Below are 24,477 nucleotides of genomic sequence, written 5' to 3' on the forward strand. Positions count from 1 at the left end.
TCCGGTTGTCACAGCTTTCTGTTCAGACAGCCGGCTTGTCAGCCGGTTCGTCAACCTGTGGCTCACAATTTCATCTAAATAAACCGTTAAAGCATGTATTGAGCTCAATAAAGTCTTTGTAAATATAAATCATGAATCCAAGAGACTTTATGCTATATTTCAAGGTCACGAAAATATTTAGTTCGGGAATCGACTTTTCGATAATTTTGTATTTGCCGAATAAAAATATCATTGAATTAATCATCAAAATAATTAATAGAGATGCATATAAATTTTCACAAATTATAATGCATACATTTTTCAACAGATCCAAATAACCAGAAACCAAAAACCAATCATAATCCAAAATGTTGGGAGTACTTATTGACGACAATACACCACGTAGCGGGATCTGGATCTTCTACGAGGATTCTTTCACGTGAGAATCGTGTGAGTAATATAAATCGATTTTTTTTAAAAATTTTTTAAAAGGATTTTCAAAACTTGGGGTTTGATGTGAAGTTTAACATGCATAATCAAACAAAATACAATGATTGTCAACCACAGAAAAAAAATTTAAAAAAAATCCTTTTTAGTAAAAAACACACTTTTCTTTCCCACAAAATTGACAAGTTAAATATAAGTAGAGTGCGCGTGGGCATAAATTACGTTTTCATGTTCCTTTTGTCTGTTGAAAGATCTCTCCCCTCACCCATCAAAAACCATCATCGTCCATTCATGATGCCTCCAAAATCATTATTCTGGGTTGCCTCACCCGCATGCCCTCTTCTCCCCCCCCCCCCCACTCTCTCTCTCCTCCCCCCCTCCTCTCTCTCTCTCTCTCTCTCTCTCTCTCTCTCTACATATCCACACATATATATACACACACCCTCCTCCCTGTAGTTCAACAACTTCACAAAATCCACCGCTTCCTCTCATTAACCCCCAACATTACTCCACCTCCTCCCATCCATCCACTTGGTTTCCTTTTTTTTTTATAAAAACACCTCAATGGCTGGCTTCGAAGGCTTCGAAAAGCGCCTGGAGCTGAACTTCTCCGGCGACGATCCTGTAGCGGTCGCCGGAGGCCGGGTCGACCTCGGCCTCCGGCGGCTGGGGTTCGAGTCGCTGCAGAAAGTGCTCCACGCGGTGCAGTGCACCGTGGTGTCAGCGGTCGCCAACCACTACTTCGATGCCTATGTCTTGTCGGAATCGAGCCTGTTCGTTTACCCCACCAAGATCATCATAAAAACATGTGGGACCACCCAGCTGTTGAAATCCATCCGTCCGTTGCTGGGCTACGCTGCCGATATGGGTCTGATCCTCTGCGGGTGCAGGTACACCCGAGGCAGCTTCATTTTTCCGAATTCCCAACCTTACCCCCACACAAGCTTCAGGGAAGAGGTCAATTACTTGGAAAATAAGCTCCCGAACACACTTATTTACAGAAAGGCCACTGTGATGGATTCGTCCGATACCGATCACCACCAATGGCATGCTTTCACTGCCAGCGATGGGACCCACTTCGTTTCCGACGAGTTTTACACCGTTGAGGTTTGCATGACGGAGCTGGACCCCGTTCTGGCAAGAAAATTTTTCCGGCGACCCAATTGCGAGTATTCCGGCGATATGGATGGGAAAGAGATGACGGCAATGACGGGGATCGGTGATATAACCCCTAATGCGATTATCTGCGATTATGGGTTTGACCCGTGCGGGTATTCTATGAACGGAGTTGATATGGATAGGTACTCGACGATCCACGTGACGCCGGAGGACGGGTTCAGCTACGCGAGTTTCGAGTGGGTCGGGCCGGGCTGCGACGGGCTCGGCGAGGTGTTGAAGAAGGTGGCGAAGGTTTTCCGGCCGGCGACCATGTCGGTGGCCACGACGGGCGCCGGGCGGGAGGTGTGGACGCGTGTCAAGAGCGCGTTGGAGCCGATGGGGTTGAAATGCCGGAGCGTCGCGGCGGATGACTTCCCGGCCGTAGGGAGTGTGGTATTCCAAACGTTCGCGACTCGCCGGAATTAGCCCATAGCGGCGGCGGTGGTGGTGGGTACATTAAAATGGTCTAAAAAGAGGGGTGAGATAGAGAGTTTATTACTAGGAGATTTAATTAGCAAATTTTTTTTTAAGGGTGATCATGAACCGGGAGTACTCAAACTCTTCTGTACCTCTTTCTTCGTATTGTACCTCTCTTCCTCTCTTCCGATGCATTTTCAATCAATTTTTTTTTTTTTTTTTTGTGAAATCATTAAACTAGGGGATCTTGAGGCATAATCATATGACTAAAAATTCATCGGAACAGAGGTACATCAGAAATTGGTATAGATGTTGATGCATGGATGGGTGCATGCATGATGTATGGTGAGGTGAATGCGTGGAGGTAATTGTAGTGGATGTGGGGTTGACTCGTGGACAATGACTTTGGGTATGTAAGCATGGCAGCATGCATTGTAACAGGGAAGGGGGGTGGGTTTTTGGTTGGGTGTGGATTTCACCATGATAGTGCACCCCACTTGGGTTTGTCACTCACGCCTAAAGGGATTTTGAGGGTTTGTGTTTTTTACTAGTGGGAATTAAGGGGGGGCAAAAAGTGTTCATGTGGAAATTATATGAACTTTCTATCTCTTTCTCATTCTATTCTTTTTTGAACCTTTATAGTAATTCCCATTTTTCTTCTTTCTTCTTGTTATTATTACTTACTATCACTTAGCTTCATTTAATCTTTGGTTACCGAAATTTCCGGCAATTTTGTTTCAGTAAACTTTTACGTCTGGCGTAGTGAAATATATATGTGGGTGATTTTGATGAACTATTCAACTAGAAATTATATTCTCAAAAATTAGATATCTGGTTTTCTCTCTCTCTCTCTCTCTCTCTCTCTCTCTCTCTCTCTCTCTCTCTCTCTCTCTCTCTCTCTCTCTCTCTCCTATGTTATTTTAAAATCTCGGCACAACAGAATTATGTACTTCCTTTCTATTTTTTTATTTATAGATTATAGCTAATTTAAAAATCGTTCTTGTAATATTTTTCGTACCGATTCCATCCTTATATTATGAAGTGCTTTTCAATGCAACATTACCGTTAATGAAGTGTCGAAACATGCATATTGACATGATTGACGGACTAATACAAACACTAAGCTGGCCACAATAAATAAATAAAAAGTTAGCGCGGGCCCCTCATTTAAGTAAGGTGGATTTATGTACCAAAACAGAAAAGAAAATCAAACCAAACAAATCAATGCACCAAAAATTTAAATCCCATACCAAATTCATCTCTCTCTCTCTCTCAAACGTGCAGACCGTGATATTGACTTGGGCATTATCAGTTGGATAACTGCCAAAGCATCCATTTCCACTTCAAAAGGCCTCAAATGCATGTTATGGGCCAGTTCCAACCCATCACGAAGAGCCCACAATTCGGCCTCCAAACTTTGCATGGTTCTCATTTTCCTTTGGAAACCAGTTAACCAATTATGATAAAAAAAATAAAAAAACCAATAATGATAAAAATTAAAATTAAAATAAAATTAAAAAAAACCAGTTAACCAATTCCCATTTGTATCACGAATAAGACCACCTCCTGTGGCCAAACCTGTATTTTTCTTAAAAGCCCCATCAGTACTGTTTAACTTGAAAGAATAAAGGGCGGGGGCCGGCGCCAGTGGACACAAATCTTGCTTCTAGTGCGGGGTTCCGCATCAGAAAGAGCAATATATCTCTATTACCCCAATCTAGAGAACCGTGGCATAACTCTACTGGCCCATCTCTGTTTAGCTCATATTTTGGAAGGAAAATGATCTCTGAACTCCCCTAAACGCACTTTATTTTTTGTCGTAAATTAGCATAATAATATTTGTAGGAATCTTACATACGCACCTACCAATCACAAATCTCTCACATATGTGTGAGCTCTACATATTTAATTATAGAATAAGACCCACATATATGTGGAGCACTCAGAGGGGTGTGGTCAGTAAATGTATCATTCGGGTTATATTTGACAATGTGGTCTCTGATTAATTTTAAAATTAAAAGTTCAAACTTTTAAGCCTGCATAAATGAGGAGAAAAAAGGTTTTATTGTTTTGAAAAAAAAAAAAAACTCCCTTCCAAATGAAAGTAGCCAACAAAGCCCAATTAATAAGCAATAAAGCCTGGGCTTTCTCAAAGGGCCGAAGTGCAAATTTCATGTTAATATTATGCACTAACTTTAACAAATTTCATGTTACTTTTTGATTATGGGCAAAAAGTAAACAATGTGGGACTTACATTGCTAAATTTAACAACCTCTAAATGGACAATAAAAAGATGATGTGCCAATTTTTAGTTATCCAATTTTAATTATTACATTGTGGATACTCTAATAGCTCCACTTTTTTAGTGTATATTTAATTAACCTAATCTAGAATAATTTCAAGGAAGCTCCTTACCATTTTTAATTTATTCTTGGACAGAAAAAAAGGAAGCACCTTACCATCTCTGCTACCATTTATTATTTTATCATAGCTCCTTCCAAATGAAATGGAAACAAATAAAATTCCCACCATAAGCTGGCGTAGCAGTAACTATATCCATGCATAACAATAACCATGACAAGGCATAACAATATAACATTTTGCAATAACCAAAAAGAGACTTAACATGAGCCCAAGACATGTGTAACATGTACCCTTTGGACAGGGCCGGCCCAAGGTGTTTGGGTGCCCAAGACCTGTTCTAAGAACAATGTCCTAAACGCTTGACAATTTTTACGAAAAAAAATAAAAATAAACAGTCAAAGAAAGCCAAAATTATAGTATTAAATCCCCTTGACTAATACACACACACACATATCAAAATTTGAAATTTCCGTTCAAAATAATTTTATTTTAATTCCAATACTTGCTACCCACGTGTTGCTTTCATATGCAACCACTCTGTGAGCAAGTGGAACAGGTGGAGTAGAGGACTTTATAGGTGAGCACTTTGCCAATTGAGCCTTTGCCCTGTCGATGTGAGACAAACAAGTTGCAAAACAAACCTCTCACCTATAGCTTAAAAAGAGTCATACCCAACCTAAATATTAAAAAAAATTGGGTGCCCCAAAAATTGAGCATCTTAGGAATGCCCAAGGTCTAGGCCTTATGGGCCTTGTGCCTAGGCTGGCTCTGCCTTTGGAGCATAAGATAACCATGAAATAGCGTAACATGTGTTCTAAGTATTCTAGAGTGGAGGATAACATATTAATTAGAAAATTGAAGAATATTTTAGACTATTCTACAAGAGCCCTGCTATCTGCAGAGACGATTTGCAGAGAACCACGCAGAGAAAAACACGTTTGACCCTATTTCGGGTCCTGAAAAAATCTAGAAAAATATCCATAAATTTTTGAATATTATTTTATGGGGCCCTGTAAAAAATCAGCTCCAGCGGATATCGGTAAGTATTACTTTTGGATTCATAGGGGCGAAATCAAAAATTTATGGATGTTTTTCTAGATTTTTTCGGGACCCGAAATGAGGTCAAACTCGTTTTTCTCTGTGTGGTTCTCTGCAAATCGTCTCTGTTGTTCGAATTTTTGATTCTACAATGGTCTAAAAAGTTTGAGAAAGTTCTAGAACGTTAGACAACATAGAAGATTACAAAACACTCCACTAGATGCTAGACATGTGGAGTGTTTTAAAATATTATGGAGGCATGGAGAGTCAAAGTTATTTCTTAGGAGAACTCTAGAAGGAGAATGTGAGCCATTAAATGAAGATAATTCAAGCCATCCATTGAGAAGGTGGTTCATTATAAAAGGGAATGAACCATTAGTCTGGGGATTAACACAAAGGAGGCCGGAGATGCCATGAAGACCACTCTCTCGATTGTCCAATTGTTGAGCAAGGATGTGGCAGAATTAAAGCAAAATGTTGCCGACATCAATTAGAAGATCGATCACCTTCTGTCTCCAAACACACTACTAAAAGAAAACAACCAATACTCCATGTTTTTGCTGAGCAAGGATGTGGCAGAATTAAAGCAAAATGTTGCTGACGTCAATTAGAAGATCGATCACCTTCTGTCTCCAAACACACTACTAAAAGAAAACAACCAATACTCCATGTTTACCTCTAGCAGGAATAAGGGGGACCCTCCACTCCTTTCTCTCCCTCCTCGTTTCCATCTTCAATCTTCTTTCCCTCTCCTTCAACTTTCTTCCCTTCTTCTCCTTCCGCTTCAATACCTCTAGCAGGAAATCTTCTTTCCCTCTCCTTCAGCTTTCTTCCCTTCTTCTCCTTCCGCTTCAATACCTCTAGCAGGAATAATGGGACCCTCCACTCCTTTCTCTCCCTCCTCGTTTCCATCTTCAATCTTCTTTCCCTCTCCTTCAGCTTTCTTCCCTTCTTCTCCTTCCGCTTCAATACCTCTAGCAGGAATAATGGGACCCTCCACTCCTTTCTCTCCCTCCTCGTTTCCATCTTCAATCTTCTTTCCCTCTCCTTCAGCTTTCTTCCCTTCTTCTCTTTCCGCTTCAATATTTTTTCCCCCTCCTTCAACTTTCTTCCCTTCTCCTCCCTCCCCTTCAGTATTTTTTCCCTCTCCTCCACCATGCTTCCCTTCTCCTCCCTCTCCTTCATCATTCTTCCATTCCTCTCCATTCTCTCCCTCATTTCCATCCTCGGTCTTCTTCCCTTCTCCCTCTTTCGTCTTTCCCTCCTCCACAACTCCTTTAGTTCCTTCCAATAACCCTCTCCCTCTTCCTTCTCTATGCCTTTCTTCTCCTCTTACTTCTTTATGGTCGTGCAAGCAACGACTAAGACCTCACTGAATGTGCTAGGGTCTTTCATTTTGGCTGCAAACAAGGGTTCAGGGGAAGCTGTTGTTGCTTTATCGAAGACTTTCGCTGGCTTCGACACCCAAGAAACCAGCGATAATGTGAAACAAATTCTGTCGAAAGTCATTGATGTTGATAGGACGGTAAGCTGTTGGGCAAAATAGTCATGGTGATGATCAATTTAATGAGGAATATGTAGATCCTCCGGTATCTCCACACCATTCATTTTGGCATTGAAGTTGTATTAGCAAAATTATGTATGACTTAAAAGCTATGAGCTTGAAACTAGTTGTGGCTAGCGATTATGTAATGTAAAACCTCTATGGTGTGTTTATTTTAATGTCTTCATCTTATTTTTGCTATTTATGTCAATTATATCGAAACTCATAATGTTGCATTTTTCTCATATTTGTAAAATCTTATTGACTTGCGGGTTTTGATAAATTATCGAATATTTCACATGAAGAGAACGGGCTATTACATGTCTTAAATTAATTAAAATGTGATAATTTAAGCCAATGTTTGGGGCAAAAGCCGCAAAAGTATATTTTTCAAGTTTTATACATGTTGCTGATGATTTTTAAAAATTCACGACCGCGACACTCGATTCCCGCGACGTATCACCGATATGTTCCGATACCGATATACCGCGACCGATACCGCAACGGCGACCGATACCACGATTTAAAACTATGTACCAGACTTCATCAAAGTACGAAAGGATCTCATTCTTGCATTATAATTACCTGCATGATAATTGTCAAAGGGGAGCAGATATAGCCAGCCTCCTCTTGGGAAAACTTGATCGAGACACTTGACACAGTGACGTTCATCCGTAGGCGTCTTAAATCCCTCGCCTTTGAAGACATGGCCTAAATGACCACCACAAGCTGCACATGTGATTTCGGTTCTTCTCCCATCTAGGTCCGGCTGAAAATTTGCGTTTTTTGTCTTAAAAAACAGGTGGGGACTTAATTCCAGGAAATAATCAACCAAAAGGACCATTGATACTTACAATGCGATTAATTGCTCCCCGGGAGACCCTCGTAGAAAGCAGGCCAACCACACCCAGAGTTGGATTTGGTGGTAGATTTGTAGAGTGGCGTCCCGCAACAGCACAATTACAGACGCCATCACTAAAGAACTTGTCATATATATTCCCCAGTGCCTTTTGGCCTGTACATCATAAGTTCTAAGGATTCGAATGTATCAAACCCACAAATCTTCTTGATAAGAAATACAACGAAGCCATATTACAAACCCTATGACTCAGTTATGTAAAAAACTCAATATACAGAAGTGTATTTAACAGAAGATACGTAGTTAGCTGCATGCTAGTTTTTCAACGTAAGTTGATGCTACCCGTCCTAACTCAACCGTGAAAAGTTCACACACGAAAAATAACAAGCTGTTTAATTACATTCATGTATGCACAGAGCGAATGTGATTATTTGAACGCTTCTTTTTGTTCCATCTCAGAAATTTATCACAATTCACAGGTCAGGGTATATATATATGTTTGAGTGGTACAAGATAGAATACTTTATATCATGAGTTTTTGTTCTTTACTTTTGTAATACATTACATGCTATAGAAAATGATAACAAAACTTATGAAAAGCACTGTAACATCGAATCCCAGCTCATCTCATGCAAAGCTTGGTCTTCCCTAAATCCGTGTGGCTCTTTCTTTGGATAAAATTAATAGAGATTTTTTATGGGGTTCATAAGTTGATAAAAGGAAAATCCATGCGGTGAAATGGGACGATGTGGCTGAACCGAAAGGGATGGGTGGACTGGGTATTAGAAAAATGGAGATTGTCAATCTTGTTTCCATGACTAAAATCAATTGGAGGCTTGACCACGACAAGAATGCGCTTTCGGCTAGGGTCCTGTAATGAAAATATGGCCATATATAGAGGGAAAAAGCACCACAAACCTTCCTATACTTGGAGAAGCATCCTCAAGGGTAACAAACCTCTTTGTGATCGATGGGACCAAAATTCTCACAAAAAATGGTACCAGCACAACCTTGTTGTGGGATGATTGGCTGGGCTGCGGCCCGATCCGTACTTTGGTGGAGGGCCCCCTCCACCCTAATGAAAGTAACCTCACGGTTCAGGATTTACGGAATGGTAATTATTGCTGGGATTTTTCTCGTCTCTCTTTGAATCTCTTTCAATCTCCCTATGTTGTTAGAGACATTTCTAAGACCACCATTCAAATGCATGAAGCCGCTGCGGTTGACATACCCATTTGGAAACACACCACGTCTGGTATTTTCACATACCGGTCTGGCTATAGCGCGCTATGCAAAGGTCAGCCTACCCAACCTTTTCGTAATTGGTCATGGCTTTGGAATATTAACGCCAACCCAAGGGTTGTGCACTTTCTCTGGCTAGCCATTAATTCAAGACAAGATGAATACCAAAGGATACGTTGTTAATTTCGTCGTAACATTATCACTGACCCATCTTGTCCTCATTGCATGCCCCATGATCCCTGAAAATGCAAATTCATGCTTTGCGGGACTATCTGAGTGCGAGGGAGGTGTGTTGGATACTTTACGAATCCCGTCTGATTTGCATGACTTCTACTATGCCAATATTTCTTCTTGAGTAAAATCAAACTGTCAATCAAACTTTCTCTAACCAAGTGTTGGGCGACCATATTTCCTATTGGTCGTTGGAAAATTTGGCTTAACAAGAACCGAAAAGCATTCGGGCAAAATACCATCAAAAGGGATAGCATTTCAAATCTTATTTTAGCGGCAGCACAAGAATGAGATAGTATGGTTGGAAATCGGGATAGCAGCAAAAGGCCATTATGGATTAATGCAGGTTGGAGGCCTCCAAAAGTAAATGGTTTCAAATTAAACTCGGATGGAGCATCCCGGAACAGCTCATCAAAGGCAATCTCGGCCGGGACTCGGGAGGCCTTATTAGAGATCATCATGGTAATTGGGTGATAGGTTACAGCCGCAACATTGGAGCTGCTACTAGTTTGGCGGTAGAGCTATGGGGTTTGCGTGATGGCCTGGCCTTCAATTAGTGGATGGATTACGCCTCCCGAACCTTGAAATTGAGACAGACTCGATGGTTATGGTTACATTACTTGCAAACCATGTGATGAAACCCATTAACTTAATTAGTGCATTATTGAACAATTGCAGGTACCTTTTGCAGAAGTTGGGTGTAACGGAGGTGATGCAAAACTACCACAAAGGAATTGGCTGTGCTTACCGATTGGCAAACTTGGGGTTCCAAATGGATGCTGGTTTTCATTTATTAGAAATTATGCCTACTGTTATTTCCTTTCAATTAAGGGCAGATGCCCAAGGGATTGTTTATCCTAGACTTATGTATGTTTCTTCTAGTTAATGATATTAGGTTAGCACACCTATGATTGTTAATGGACCACAAAGGAAAAGCTTTGGTCAGAAAATGATTCTCTTCCTCTAGGATACCCATTAATTGGTAATTTTTGATTGAAAAGAATTCTGGCTATCTTTTTATTAAGAAAGAAAAGAGGGCCAATAAGGTGATATAAAAAGGGAAATCAAGGGGTCCAGAGAATTCAAGAGAATCAATTTACTGTACTTTTCAGTTGACGTCTCGCTAACTTGTTAGTTGGCTCAAGATATTTTTTAACCATTGTGGATGATTTTAGTCGATGTACTTGGATATATCTTATGCATCTCAAGTCCGAAATTAAACGTATACTACAATCTTTTTGTTCCATGGTCAAGACTCAATTCCAATCATGCATAAATCTAATTCATTCTCATGATGGTGCAAAAAAATTTCCCTCGATTCAACTTGTTCATTCCGATAATGGAGCTGAATTTTTGTCCAAAGATATGTAACAATTTTTTTTAGATAATGGGAATATTCACCAACGGAGTTGCGTTGGAACTCCCCAACAAAATGGTGTTGTAGAGCGTAAGCATGGTCTTCTCCTTGACGTGGCACGTGCACTTCATTTTTAGGCCAACTTACCTCTCAGGTTTTTGGGTGAATGTGTCCTCACTGCCACCTATCTTATTAATAAAATGCCAACACCACTTTTGTCTAACAAATCACCGAATGAAATTTTGTTTGATTCCAAACCGGTCTATTCCCCTTTACGAGTCTTTGGCGGTTTATGTTTTGCTCATAACAATAACATCCTGCATAAATTTGATCAAAGGGCCAAACATTGTGTATTTATTGGGTACCCATATGCGCAAAAGGATTATCGCGTTTTTGACATAGCTACCCAAACCATTTTCATCTCTCGTCATGTCAAATTTTATGAAGGAATTTTTCCTTTTCCTGACATGTGTACTATTAATTCCATGAATTAATGATGGGCCAGTCATTCCTATGCCATTAAGTGAGAACTCCTTTTTCGACATACCCACTGTGAGCCATTCAATTCCAATTGACCCACCATTGGCTGCCGATGATACTTCACCTCCAAGTGAGAACCTACATCGCATTTCTCCTACAGGTGCTTCGCCCACTGCCCGGCCTTCTCGTGTTCGTTGGCCGCCTCCATACTTGGCTGATTATCGGTGTTCTACTGCCACTCATGAATGTTCATTGTTCATTCGGCCCATCTGCTTCCAAGTTAAAAGGTACACCTTAACCTCTTCATAAATATATCTCTACCTCACAATTTTCTGCTACACACAAAACCATCATTTCCACCATTTGTTCCACAGATGAGCCCAAAACCTTTTCCCAAGTTGTTAAACTTCCTCAGTGGCATGATGCCATGGAAAAAGAAATTGAAGCTCTAGAAAGGAATAGAACATGGAACCTTGTTTCGCTGCCTCTCAACAAGAAACCCATAGGCTGTAAATGGGTGTATGATAAGCACCCAATAATGCATATTCTTGGTGCTTAAGTCCTCTAGTATGTTGTGTTTGTACTATATATTGTCGTTTTTATTCGATATTGCACGTAAGGTATGTTTTTGTGTGTTTCAGGTAATTCGTATAAATAAGGCGCGTTTGAACGCCAAGGAATGCTCCGAAAACTTCCAAGTACCCGAAAACCCTGTCGGCCCCTTAAAAATCTGTCTAAGTATGGAAAAATGACTTTCTGAAAAAATATCGATTTTCGAGATAAAAAATGGCAGTAATTGATCTTTGAATTTTTTTAAGAGTAACTACAAAGTTGCAAGGTTTTATTTGAAGAGTAAGGTCATGTTTTGATCCATTTTCTCTTGAGAAAAATGTGCAGTTTTTCATTTTGTACTAAAAGTGAGAGGTTGACATTTTGATTTAATTGAAATCTTGAAATTCTGGTAATGCCATTGTTTTCAAATAGGGGGTACTTTCTTATTTTCATTAAATAAATTAAAGTAAAGAAAAGGTAAAAGAAATGTTTAAAATGTAGTCTTTACTTAAGTTTAGAGAATGAAAATAAGATGCTGAGAAGCTGTGAAGTTGCTGAGAAATATTTGCTGAAGCTGAGCCAACCTGAAATCTGCAGTTTTGCAGAATGTTATCGATAACATCCTCAATGGTATTGATACCATTTGTCCCTTTTTGATCCAGAAGTTATCCAGACGCAATTCGTATTTTATTAGAAAGTATTGGGGGTTTTAGAGGGGCCAATCCCTTGTTTTTAGCTTTGGTTTCATCCCAACCCTGAAAAATATTATCTTCAACCATTCTTTTTAAAATAGTCTTGACCCATATTAATTCCGACAAAAATACCACTGACTATAAAAATCGTCTCTATGAGAATTGGACTATGAGTTTGGACAAAAATGTCATTGGCTAGCTATGAAAACTGTTTAGGAGAATTGTCCCTATGAGAATTGGGCTATGTGAACTGGAAAATACACAGTTTACATAGCTTCAATACACACAGTTCGCATAACTCATCACACAGTTTACATAATCGAAAATATACAGTTCATATAGTGTCACCACAAAAAAAAATATTTTACATAGCCTCTACACACAATCCATAAAACCTCAACACACAGAGTTCACATAGCCTCTAGTGTGAATTGTATATCTAATGTGTATTTGGGCTATGTGAATTGCGTAGTTGATTATGTGAACTGTGTGTTGAGGTTATGTGAACTATATATTTAGTGCGTCTAGTGTGTCGAGGTTATGTGAACAGTATATTTGGTGACGCTTCTAACCTGTAAATTACCAAAACACCATTTCAACCTCATGTACATACCAGATTAAAAAAAAACACTCCAATACATATTCACCCCGAAAAGCATTGGAGTGATATTGTTAGGGTGACTATTCGCAACCTTTTATTTTCTCCATTAGCTCACTTTTTTCATTTACTCCATATAACCCATTAATTTCCCTTTATTTTCTCCATATAACCTATTAATTTTCCCAAATCTTCCTATTATACCCCTCTCCCCCCTTTATTTTGGCGTTTCAGGTCTGAAAAAATATAATGTTTTTGACATTTGAATACTGTAATATTTAAATAATTTCGACAGTTGGTTACCGATATGTGTATATATTTTCGGCAATCAATTGCCGAAATGTATATATATAAGACTTTTCTAATTTTCAGTAATATAATATTGTTAAATAAATTTTCGGTAACCTAATACCAAAATATATACCATAATTCGGCTGTTAATTATCAAATTATATATATATTTTTGACAGTTAGTTACTGAAATTGTTTTCGTCTAAAAAGTTAGAAGGGCAACTTGAACATTTTGCATTGGGGGCTTATGTTGTAATTATTTGAAAAAATTTAATGGACTAATGGAGAAAATAAGGCGCCGCTATTCGCAGCCCTCTATTTACTCCCGTAGCTCACTAAATTTCGGTAAATGATTGTTGAAAATCATAAATAACATTTCGGTAAATTGCTGTTGAAAACAAAATTATATTTCGGTAACTGCATGTCAAAAATATGTTCAACTTTCGGTAAACAACTGCCGAACATGCATTTTCGGTAAACATCTGTTGAAAAAAATATTATATTTCGGTAATTGGACGCTGAAAATATATCTCAATTTCGGTAACTAACTGTCGAGTATAATTGAAAATTTTTAACGGGCTATGGGAGTAAATAGAGGGCTGCGAATAGCAGCGCCCAGAAAATAAAGAGTTGCGAATAGTCGCCCCATTGTTAGGGTTTAAATACATAGACACCCTCCGAAAAAACATAATTGTCTCAAAACTCCTTCAAGAATTTTCACTACTGAGAGGCCCCCTCATTAAATTTTGTTTGTCCCGTCCCTCAGGATTCCATTTAATTCAGTTAAATTTTTTAACTAGATTCTTTCAAAAGTGATAAAATGTTCCTATATTGCCCTTCAACCCAACTCACTCAGCTTCGCACAAAATTTTAATGGTTGTCGTTGGACCTCCCAAAATCGTCGCCGTCGTCGACAAGTTCACGGACCTAGAAGAAGACAGGTTCACCAATGATTTTGATTCGAATCAAATGAAACTGAAAGCACCATTTCTCTTTACATTTGACTTGTTCGTCAGATGACCTAGAAGAAGACACAAATACCGATGGGTCAACAGATTTTCGATCTACATTCTTCACCGGGAACCTAATCTCACCGGAGAACGCCATCTTCGGCGTTACTCCTTCCAGTTCTGACTAGGGCTCGCACGCACCAGCGAACTCAAACAAAACGTCACCACCACCACCATCTTCTCTCTCCACTTTCTCTACTGGTACAACAATGGCAGACTCATGGTCCAAAACCAGAGTATTTTGCGGAGGGGTGTTCAGGTATTTAATCCATATTGTTATGTTCTTCCATTTTGATTTCCTTCCTGTTTTTTCCGCGAGAATTTTTTTTTTTTTAAATTTTCAGCCACAGAGACAGTTGTTCTCTTGATTCTATGTCCTTACCGTTCCAGCATCAAATGATTTCAAGACTGTGCCACCGATTTGTCAACCGAAACAGAATCGCTTGAATCCGCCATTGGCCTCGATTCTCAAGTCGCCACCGCTCGAGCGGTCGCAAGTGCCAACCCTGGCCACCATCGTCGACGATTCTCAAGTCGCCACAACTCGTGTGGTCGTTGATGTCGTCCTCGGTGAAGGAGAGGAGCAAGCGCTGCTTGATGTAGCGGGCTTCGGCATTGGTAAGTCTTCCATTTTGAACGAGGATGGTGATGGTGGAGTGAGAGAAGGGGTAGGTGGACAGAGAGGAGGAAGAAGGGGTGGAGAGAGCGAGTTCTACGTCTTCATCTCAAATTCGACTGTGATTCGATATTTGGAATAGGGTTGGGGCAAATAAGTAATTACGCCTCATGACCGAGCCTATGTAGGTTTGGTAAAAATAACTAGGTTTGGAATGAAATCGAACCTAAAAAATGAAACTGGCCTGTAATTTTGTAGAAAGTATTTTACATTCAAACAAATGGAGCCAAAGTAAATGCAGTAATTTTTTATCAAACGATAATTGAATGTCATTATTTTTTTAACGTACGAGAACCAAACTTCGATCTATAGGATTTGAACCTAGACCTCACAGTGCAGTCTATAAAAGGAGCACGAAATGATCATTGGACCAAACCCGAAGAACCATACAGAGTTTGAATGGCGGTAGAATATAAACTTCAGACCGGTTTAGCCATTCATATGGTACTGTTAAACATAACATAGATTTTACAATCAAAGACAATATTAATTCCGTTTGACCGGGAAAAAAAAACAAAATATTAATAATGTTTTGAGCCACATCACTTGATAGTAAACTTAGGAGCCTGTTTGATGTTGACATACTTTCAAATATTCTGCAAACAGATGACATATATTCATCTGACTGGACAATTACTACAAAACAAAGTTTCCATAATTTATAGGTTTCAGTTTGGTAAGGTAACAATACGACATACTAGTCGGGAAATTAAAAAAGGGAACACAATGACATTAAGAAGCCTAGCTTTTGTTTACCAAAAAAGAAAAGAAAAGAAAAGAAGCCTAGCTTTTAAATTGTTTGCAGTTGTTGCGGTAGCAATTACATAAAGCTTCATTCCCGGGGTTCTTCCGAATGCACTGCATGATTAACAAGAAAGAAAAATATTACCAACCTGAACCATCTCATGAATTAAGCATAGGTGTATATATAGGCAATTCAACATAATAAACATCATACAAGCCTAATAGCTTTCAAAAATTGATCCATTTTGGGACGAATAGAGTAGAAATTATCTCTGTATGATTCAAACTACGAGTGTGGGCTCGAAGCAATTCAGTTTATTCCAGAAGGTTAAGACTTGTAGTGGAAGTGGAGTAAGGCAAGGAATTTTAATGCAAGGAAAAAGATTATTGAAATCAAAGACAGATTGAAGGAGATAGTGGAGGGCCGCAGGGTTGGGCAGATTGGCGAGGTGAGGAGACTTTTGAAAGAGTTGGGTTAAACTTGGGAGCAAGAAGAGATCTTTTAGCAGCAAAAGTCCAGAGTGCTTTGGATGAAAAAGGGTGATTGTAACTCTGCCTTCTTTCACGCAAAGGTTACTCAGAGGCGGAGAAGAAACACGATTACGGGTATTCAGAAGCGTAATGGGGATTGGAGTGAGGAGCCCAGAAGGTGGCAACAGAGTTTGTGCATTATTTCCAGAATATTTTTCAGTCAGAGGGCATAACGCAAGAAGTGATCAATTCTATACAAGGCCATATTACAGCGAGTATGAATGCTGCCTTGGTCAAGCAATTCAGCTCGCTGGAAATTAAACAAGCTCTTTTTGATATGAATCCAAGCAAAGCGCCTGGAGCTGATGGGATGACAGCCGGGTTTTATCAAAAATACTGAGACATTGTAGGTGATGACGTGATTAGTGCCGTGCAGAGCTTTTTTCAGAATGGACAGATGTTGAGAAGCTTCAACCACACTCAAATTGTTCTCATTCCGAAAATCAGAACACCTACACAGGTATCGCAGTTTCGACCAATCTCTTTGTGCAATGTGTTCTATAAGATTATTGCTAAAGCTTTGGCCAACCGACTCCATAATGTTTTGCCCAATCTCATCGGTCTAAACCAAAGCGCTTATGTTAAAATAGACATATTTCGGATAATATTCTTAATGCACAAGAATTGGTCCATTTCCTTAAAAATAAGAAATCCGGGCGAGATGGACATATGGCAATGGAACTGGATATCACTAAGGCGTATGACTGTGTCGAATGGACCTACTTAGAGAAGGTGATGAAGCACATGGGCATTGAGGATAAATGGGTTTGCCGGATAATGAACTGCATCTCGACGTTATCGTATTCTATTACAGTTAACGGACAGCAGCATGGGTTCATTGAACGGTCGAGGGGGCTTCGACAGGGAGATCCTCTCTCCCCGTACTTTTTGCTTTTATGTGCAGAAGGGTTGTCAAGCATGCTTAAAAAAGAAGAAATGGCCCTTCTGTTTCACATTTGCTCTTTGCAGATGATTCAGTAATTTTTTGTAAGGCAGCAAGAGAAGAATGTGAGGCAGTGAAAGGGGTACTTGACAAGTATAAAAATGCTCCGGGAGTGGTGCTGAGGAAGGAAGGAAAATACACTGGGTGAGTTGGGAGCGCCTCACGGATGTAAAAGGAAAGGGAGGATTGGGCTTTCGAGAGTTGGAAGCTTTCAATATGGCTCTTTTGGCCAAGCAAGGTTGGCGACCGTGTTGTGAAGAGGTCTCTTTGTTCTTTCAAATTTTCAAAACGAAATATTTCCCTGATACATCTTTCCTAGAGGCCAAATCTTATGCAAACTCCTCGTGGGCATGGCAAGGGATTTTGGCCAGCAAGGATTTGGTAGCTAAGGGCTGGAGGTGGAATGTGGCAAATGGGAAAAACATTGATATTTGGAAGGATCCTTGGCTTCTAGACCCACTATGGCGAAAGCTTTTGACCCCCAATCCGCATCAGGTTGGTTTGGCTAAAGTGAGTGACCTAATTGACCCAACGAATAAGGCATGGAGGGCAAATCTGATTAAGGAGACTTTCTCAAGCCGTGATGCAGAGCAGATTTTGGAAATACCCATTAGCACTATGGATGTCCCGGATAAACGTATTTGGAAAGAATCATCGAGTGGAAAATTCATGGTTAAATCAGCCTATGTATTGGCAAAGGAGATGATGCGTGTGGATTTGGCCACCTTGGAGGTTAGGGGGCAAACAAGTGGAACAAGCGATGATGACGCGAGATGGAAGAGAGTTTGGCATATCAAATCACCCATGAAAATTAAGCTGTTTATGTGGAAATGTCTGCATGGAATTGTACCAGTGAATGAAGCTCTTACTACCAAAATTGTCCCAGTAGATAGCATATGTTCTTTATGTGGATTGCAATGTGAAACTGTTGATCATATGTTATTTAACTGTGATAGATCAAGTCAAGTGTGGATGCTGTCTCCGTTTCGATTCCGACCAGAGATTATGAAGACTGCCCGTTTCAGAGAGATGTGGTATGATGTCGGGGAGAAAGCTAAAGGGGAGGATGAATGGGAAGTGCTAGGGTTGGAAGGCACAGAATGAGTGGGTATTTAACCATTCATGGTGGGATGTTCCAACAATAAGTGATAGAGCGGTAGAGGATTTCCATGAGTTTTGTGACTGTAATGGGGAAGCAGAACGGATAGGGATCGACACAAATACAGCCCAAGCCCAACCTTGGAAACCTCCACCTGAAGGTGCTCTTAAAATTAATATTGATGGAGCTTTCGATGCAATAACCAGGAAAGGAGGAATTGGGGTCGTAATTCGAGATGATCAGGGAAGGATTCGGGGTATGAGGGCTGTCCCAGTTGTAAGAACTTGTTCTGTTGAACTAGTGGAAGCTTTGGGATTCTGAGAAGCTGCTGAATTTTGAAGCCTTCAATTGGATGGTAACTACATTTTGGAAGGTGACGCCCAATCTGTCATTAAGATGCTACAAGGGAGGATCCAAGTGAAGGCCAACCTAGAAGTCATTATTTGCGATACTTAATCTATTGTTAGTCAGTTTAATTATTGTTCTTTTCAGTTTGTTCCCAGAGATTGTAATAGGGTTGCGCATGATATCTCCTAGTTTGCCCTATCGAGTGACTCTGCTTTGACTTGGCATGGGGATTTCCCGAGTTGGGTTCAACAGAGTGCCACTGCTGATGTTCCTATTTTGCAATAATAAAGGAAGCTACCTGTTAGGGGTTTGGGGGGGGGGGGGGGGGGGGGGGGGGGGGTGGTGTGGGTTTGGCGGGGTTTGGGGGAAAGATTCAAACAATTAACAATGTATTCCTAAAATCTTATCCCGAGTATAAAGAGCAACAGCAAGAGATGGTTACAATATCACATGATCCAATATTCAGTGGCTTCTACTACAAACAAAATTTACCTTATTGTACAGCTCGAAAGCTATATTGCACATTGCAGGATCTTTTTCATTTTCGTCTCTATAGTACTCCTGAATAGTGGCAAAACCTGCAGCATTTGCTCTCCTCAGGGTATTTTTCTCCCACTCTGCGATAAAAAGCAAGAAACAGCATGACCCATCCAAATATACGAAAAACAAAAGTGGTATATTAAATGACGGTAAAATGAATAAACAGATACCAAACACCAAGATAGAAGGTTGACAAGCTCTAATAGGAAAATAAATAAGCACCACAATCAAATCAAAAGGTCGTACTTACCTTTTTGTATTTCAACTGAACTGCGACGATGTGGGTCTGCATGCATTACACATGAAAAAAATTAGAGTAAATAATTGAATTATGACAGTTGAGATCAGGTGGTGGCCCATTTGGTTTGCCGTTTGTTAATACATCCAAGGAGACAAACTTTTCCAATTTATAGTTAGAATCGAGAACAAAACTGAACCATTCTTTTCCTTTCCACCCCAGTTTTGTTGCAAGATTTTTCTGGTTGAAAAATTGCACGCGCTCTATTGTATTTTAAAACAGTAAAACGTGAACATCTCCCTTCGGTTTCCCTTGTGAGACAAGGACACTGGGTAAAGGGAGGGGTTAAAATCTGATATCATTTAGAGAAAGCAAAAAATTAGATGTATAACCACGTCTAAGTTTTCTCATCTAGTCTTGGGGGCTGTTTGATAAAACTAAAAATTAAGTACTGAAAGCTGAATGTTGACTTTTTTTAAAGATGAGAGGAGTTTTGATATGTACTGAATTTTAAGCACCGAATTAAACAAGTTGTTTGATCAGTAGAAGGAGCTGAAGTCTTAAATTCATGAATTTTCCAACTTTGCCCATCAATCCATGATTGTGCATTTCAACATAGATTTGAAGAATGAATAATATCATAGTATTCCAATCAAGAAATATATGCATAGTCGCAATTTGTCTATTTTCTTCTTTTTTGAAACCAACCAAAAACCACCGCCACAACCATCACCAAATGAATGGAAGGTTTCAAGACAAATATATATGTGCAATCAGAAACACACACCACCAAATGAATTGATTAAGGTTCGATTCTTGGGGTTAGGTCGTACGAAAGTAATTTCTTGTGAATTCCCTAATCCCGGCGTGGATGGGATGCCTTTAACCAGATCAAGGAGGGGATTAGTTCAGGTGCGCGTAAGCTGACCCGGACACCTCTAACTGTTGAATGGGAAAAAAGAAAAGAAAACACATACCACACATGACCCTTTAGTTCTAGAGTCTGGGAAAATGGTTTGCTTGCAAACAATTACAATTTTTATCCAAAACAATTACATAAAGCAATATGTTGAAACAGCAGAGCATGAATTGGGGGTAAGAAGGCATGGTAATCATATGGGTTTGACCATTGAAATCCCCAAATCCATAAAGATGCACGAATCCAGTAAATCCAATCGACATTCCGGCGGCACTACTCCCTCTTTCTCAATTGCAATTCAGAGAGAGAGAGAGAGAGATGGGTCTTAGTTGGGGACGTTTCACAAATTTGGTCGACCTGGGAACTGAATAGCGGCGAAGGGCATGGAAGAGACAGAGGGCAAAGAAGAGGCGAGGGAAAAGAAGAAGGAACCATGTTGCACTGAGCATGTCCAGTGATAATTACTAAGCAGGGGGGAGCTACTCTTCGCTTTTGCCGTGCTCTGAACATATTCAGCACACCCTATTTTGGTTACCAAACCAACTTATTTTATTTTTACTTAACCTATTCAGTTTTAAGTGCTGAATTAGGTTATCAAACAACCCCTTAGGGATAACCACATAACAACCACTTGAAGAACAACCATAAGAAAGTTTTGCACAATCAAGTAAAAAAAGATACAATGACCTGCCATGAGGTTTAACATGCTTATCCTTGGACTGACAACATTTCTTAATTAACAGATGTGAAAGAATTTAATAAGTGGTCAAAAAATTAAAACTTCAGTTATAACCTTTCAACAAATGAAATGGCATGTGTTACATACTAGTATATCTAGCTCTAAAGAGTACAGAAAATTATCAAGTTCGATCACCAATAGTACAAAAAGCTTAAGATACTAAACAATACACGTCAAAGCTGTACAATACACAAGGTTAATAACCTGAAACGAAAGACAGATCATTTCAACTGGTGTTCCAAGTGAATGAAAGGTGTGGTCAGTAGATCATCTTCTAACACATTTTCCAGTGGGTTGGTCTTCATGGACTTCTTTCTAACTCTATCTTGGTTTACCACGGTCTGGGTGCTCCCAACGAAAGCAATGGAGCTCATGTGTTTTTGGCAAAGGACTGCAGGCCAGCCTGCGGCAAGGAAGATGTGGAGAAAGATTTGGGAGATGGTTACTTTATGCTCATGTAGCTCCTACTTTGACGGCGTGGAGAGGACTCTATTTGAACTTTGGAGCTCTATATTTAGTATTTTAATGATTCAGGGATTTTATAGAGCTTTTCCGGTGACCTAGTACATTTGTAAGTTGTAGTGACAACCCCTTTACTGGGTTGGAGCTGTGAGGATTACCTTACAGTTTTTTCAGCTTTGCTACTTTTCCAACCCTAAATTACCAAGACACAGGCAAGAGGCATATAGTGGATCTCTAGACTCACGATCTCAAACTCCACCTTGCTCCTAGAAGGGGAGGTGTCAACTGAACTGAACGAACATTAGAGTTTATCAATACTGTTCACATGTATAAAATATCAGTATTGAAATATCTACCATATAAAATGCAGCAGGCTAATTCAGTCAAAAGGCAAAACTGTACTCATGAGCAAACTTCACCTCATCCCTAAAGTTGATGAGCCAAGATTGGAAAAAGACAGGTAATTAAAAAGGGGGAAACTAAGACAGGAAGTTGGGGGGATAAGGAGCCATGAGATCAGTAATCAATTACCATCGAAATTCAGAGCCGTTGACAAGTTTAAGGGTTAAATTGAAGATTCACTACGCAAGTACGTTCATGAGACAATAGAGTCAAAGCAATAAGTAATCAACATATTTAACTTTTATATTTAGTAGAATCGCGATACCTAAGCGAAAACGAGAAAGTTCTAGTTATACTTGACAATCAACGGGAACAAAAAACGTAACAAATTTACAAACCTCTCTTAAATCCACTGCAACTGCATGATTCCCTCATTTCGTTGAAGAAGTTGCAAGTGCTTGCACCATACAGAGGTGTTTTTGCGGTCATGCACTGCGTAAAAAAGAATGGAGAAAACACTGATTAAAACAATAGATATCACATACGTAGGGGTTAAGAGTAGACATCCCCGTACTTGTGAGTAGACCATACCGAAATTGCCCCAAAAACCAGAGGCAGTGTAACAAAATAAACTAAACCAAATGAAAACTAAGCATAGTGTCCTGGTCAAATGGGGTCAGCTCCATGAATCTTTAGAAAATCCTATGTGAATCTACGCCTTCCCATCCCCCTACTGTTTTTCATCAATAGAAATCTTATTGTTAACTGTTGTGACTATTACTGGTATCTGGTGGAAAAACTGCATGAAAGGGTTTAAAAAATTGAAGAGGTGAAAGTGAAACCTCTCCAAACAATCTTCAACCTACAACTAAAATTGTTTGCATCAAGTCAATTATTTCTTTTGATTTAAGCCGCCAATCCAGTGCTCACCTCAACTGAGAAAAGAAGATAAAAGCTATTCTATAGCCTATAAGGCAATTTCAATTCCAAAATAGTAAGCTTTGGTCAATTTACCTCTTCATAGAGGTCAAAAACAACCTGACATGAACTTGAGTCCCCTGTAAGTCTTTCAAAGTTTCTGCTCATGGAAGACAAACCCACTGAAGTTGCAACATTTTTAGTAGTGTCTGAACGAGCATATGCAGAAGAAAATGATCCTTGCAAAGATAGAAACAACAAAATTTAGTACAACATAGCAGAAAGGGAGAAAATCACCCATAAAAAAAATTAGTTAAACTACAAGGTAGCAATATCAACTAATAACCAAGGTTGGGGTGGTTAAAAGTTGCACGCGTAGGGCTTAGAATACTTCATTAACCCACATGGACACAAAGAAATCTCCATGGTGAAAGAAAATCAGCTATAATCTCGAGCATTATAAACTGAAAAACAATTTCTATTTTCCTGGAAGCAAAATCATACAACAACGAATACCAATACATAATCGCAAAATATTTGCTTCTTTCAATTTTGGTTACCATCATGCTGTGAGTTGCAAAAGGAGATGCATGCATGTTCAAATGCCAGCAGATTTTTTTTTAAAAACAATCTGGATAATCCACGAAAGGCACAAAAACCAGAAGCAGGATAATAAACGCACAAGGATCATTTTGTGTGAGAGAGAGAGCGAGACAGACAGAAATAATTACTGACCTCTGCCGCCACCAGATGAACGAGGCATGATGATAGGGTATCCTACTTGGATCGAGGATCATATCAAGGAGATTCAAAAAAAAAGAAAAAGAAAAAAAAGACGTAAGATCTCCAACGTGATTGAATACTACTCAAAATACGAGCAGAATGAGCCCTAATTTCATCCTGATATTGAGGGGAAATTAGATCTGAGAATGATTCTCTACCTTTCTTTCTGCAATTTTCCCTTTTTGTGCTAAATCGGATTTTGGCAGCTGAACAATGATACCGCATAAAGATAGGTTAAGGAGAAGATAAAAGGAGAGGACGAGACGTTGCTAAGGTCACTCCTTCCGCGGCTCAAACTCCAAGGAGACTACGCAGAGGCGGCAAATAGGCGGATCTGGTATATTTGGACGGGTTATCAATCAAATATGGATATATCCAATAGTAAATAGGTTCAAACGGATCGAGGCGAATATAGGTCAAGTCAAATCCGACTCGACCCCTTTCCCTCTTCCCCCCTCTTCTCCCCCGTCCCCGTTTCCCCCTTCCTTCTTTTCCTTCTCCACTGTCTTCCCATGATATGGGGCGAAACACGTTTACAAATGTGCAAAACTCTGTAGGGTCTTTTTAATTTTTTTTGTATTTGTATGTTTTGCGTCAATTTTTTTTGGTTGTAAATTATTGGTTCTATTTAAAGAGAGGAATCAAAAAATTAAAAAATTATGGTCCAAGCCCACCGGACCTGTTTTTCTTTATTTAATTTTTTTTGCATTTGTTTATTTTGCGTCAAACTTTTGTAGTTTATTGATTCGTCTCAACGAGAGAAATGGAAAAAATAAAATAATATGATCGAAACTCATATTTTTTGAATAAAGACAAAATAAGTAAAAATAATACTAATCTTTTTCTTTAAAAAATTTTGAGTTTCGACCAAAAAATTTTACTTTTTGATTCCTCTCTATGGGATGAATCGATAAATTACAAAAATTTGAAGCAAAAT

General features: G+C 39.4%; 2 protein-coding genes across 4 annotated transcripts; one reads left to right on the top strand and one right to left on the bottom strand.

Annotated features, from left to right (window-relative positions):
- Positions 1–812: 812 nt before the first annotated feature.
- Positions 813–2,617, top strand: LOC131322476 (S-adenosylmethionine decarboxylase proenzyme 4). Its single transcript, XM_058353806.1, has one exon. The coding sequence runs from the start codon at positions 991–993 to the stop codon at positions 2,008–2,010; it is 1,020 nt and encodes a 339-aa protein (XP_058209789.1). The 5' UTR covers positions 813–990; the 3' UTR covers positions 2,011–2,617.
- Positions 2,618–15,480: 12,863 nt separating this feature from the next.
- LOC131324785 (uncharacterized) lies at positions 15,481–23,995 on the bottom strand. Of its 3 annotated transcripts, XM_058356903.1 has the most exons (8): positions 23,699–23,839; positions 23,493–23,537; positions 22,854–22,996; positions 22,238–22,331; positions 19,390–19,425; positions 19,092–19,216; positions 15,718–15,792; positions 15,481–15,675 (listed from the first exon to the last, which is right to left on the bottom strand). In XM_058356903.1, the coding sequence occupies exons 1-7, from the start codon at positions 23,763–23,765 to the stop codon at positions 15,718–15,720; spliced, it is 585 nt and encodes a 194-aa protein (XP_058212886.1). In that variant the 5' UTR covers positions 23,766–23,839; the 3' UTR covers positions 15,481–15,675. The 3 variants fall into 3 exon arrangements, with proteins under 3 accessions (XP_058212886.1, XP_058212887.1, XP_058212885.1); XM_058356904.1 differs by having other exon boundaries at positions 15,481–15,792; positions 23,493–23,534; positions 23,699–23,995; XM_058356902.1 differs by having other exon boundaries at positions 15,481–15,792; positions 23,699–23,876.
- Between the last annotated feature and the right edge of the window lie 482 nt (positions 23,996–24,477).

This window comes from Rhododendron vialii, chromosome 4a (genome assembly GCF_030253575.1).
Source record: "Rhododendron vialii isolate Sample 1 chromosome 4a, ASM3025357v1".
NCBI lineage: Eukaryota > Viridiplantae > Streptophyta > Magnoliopsida > Ericales > Ericaceae > Rhododendron > Rhododendron vialii.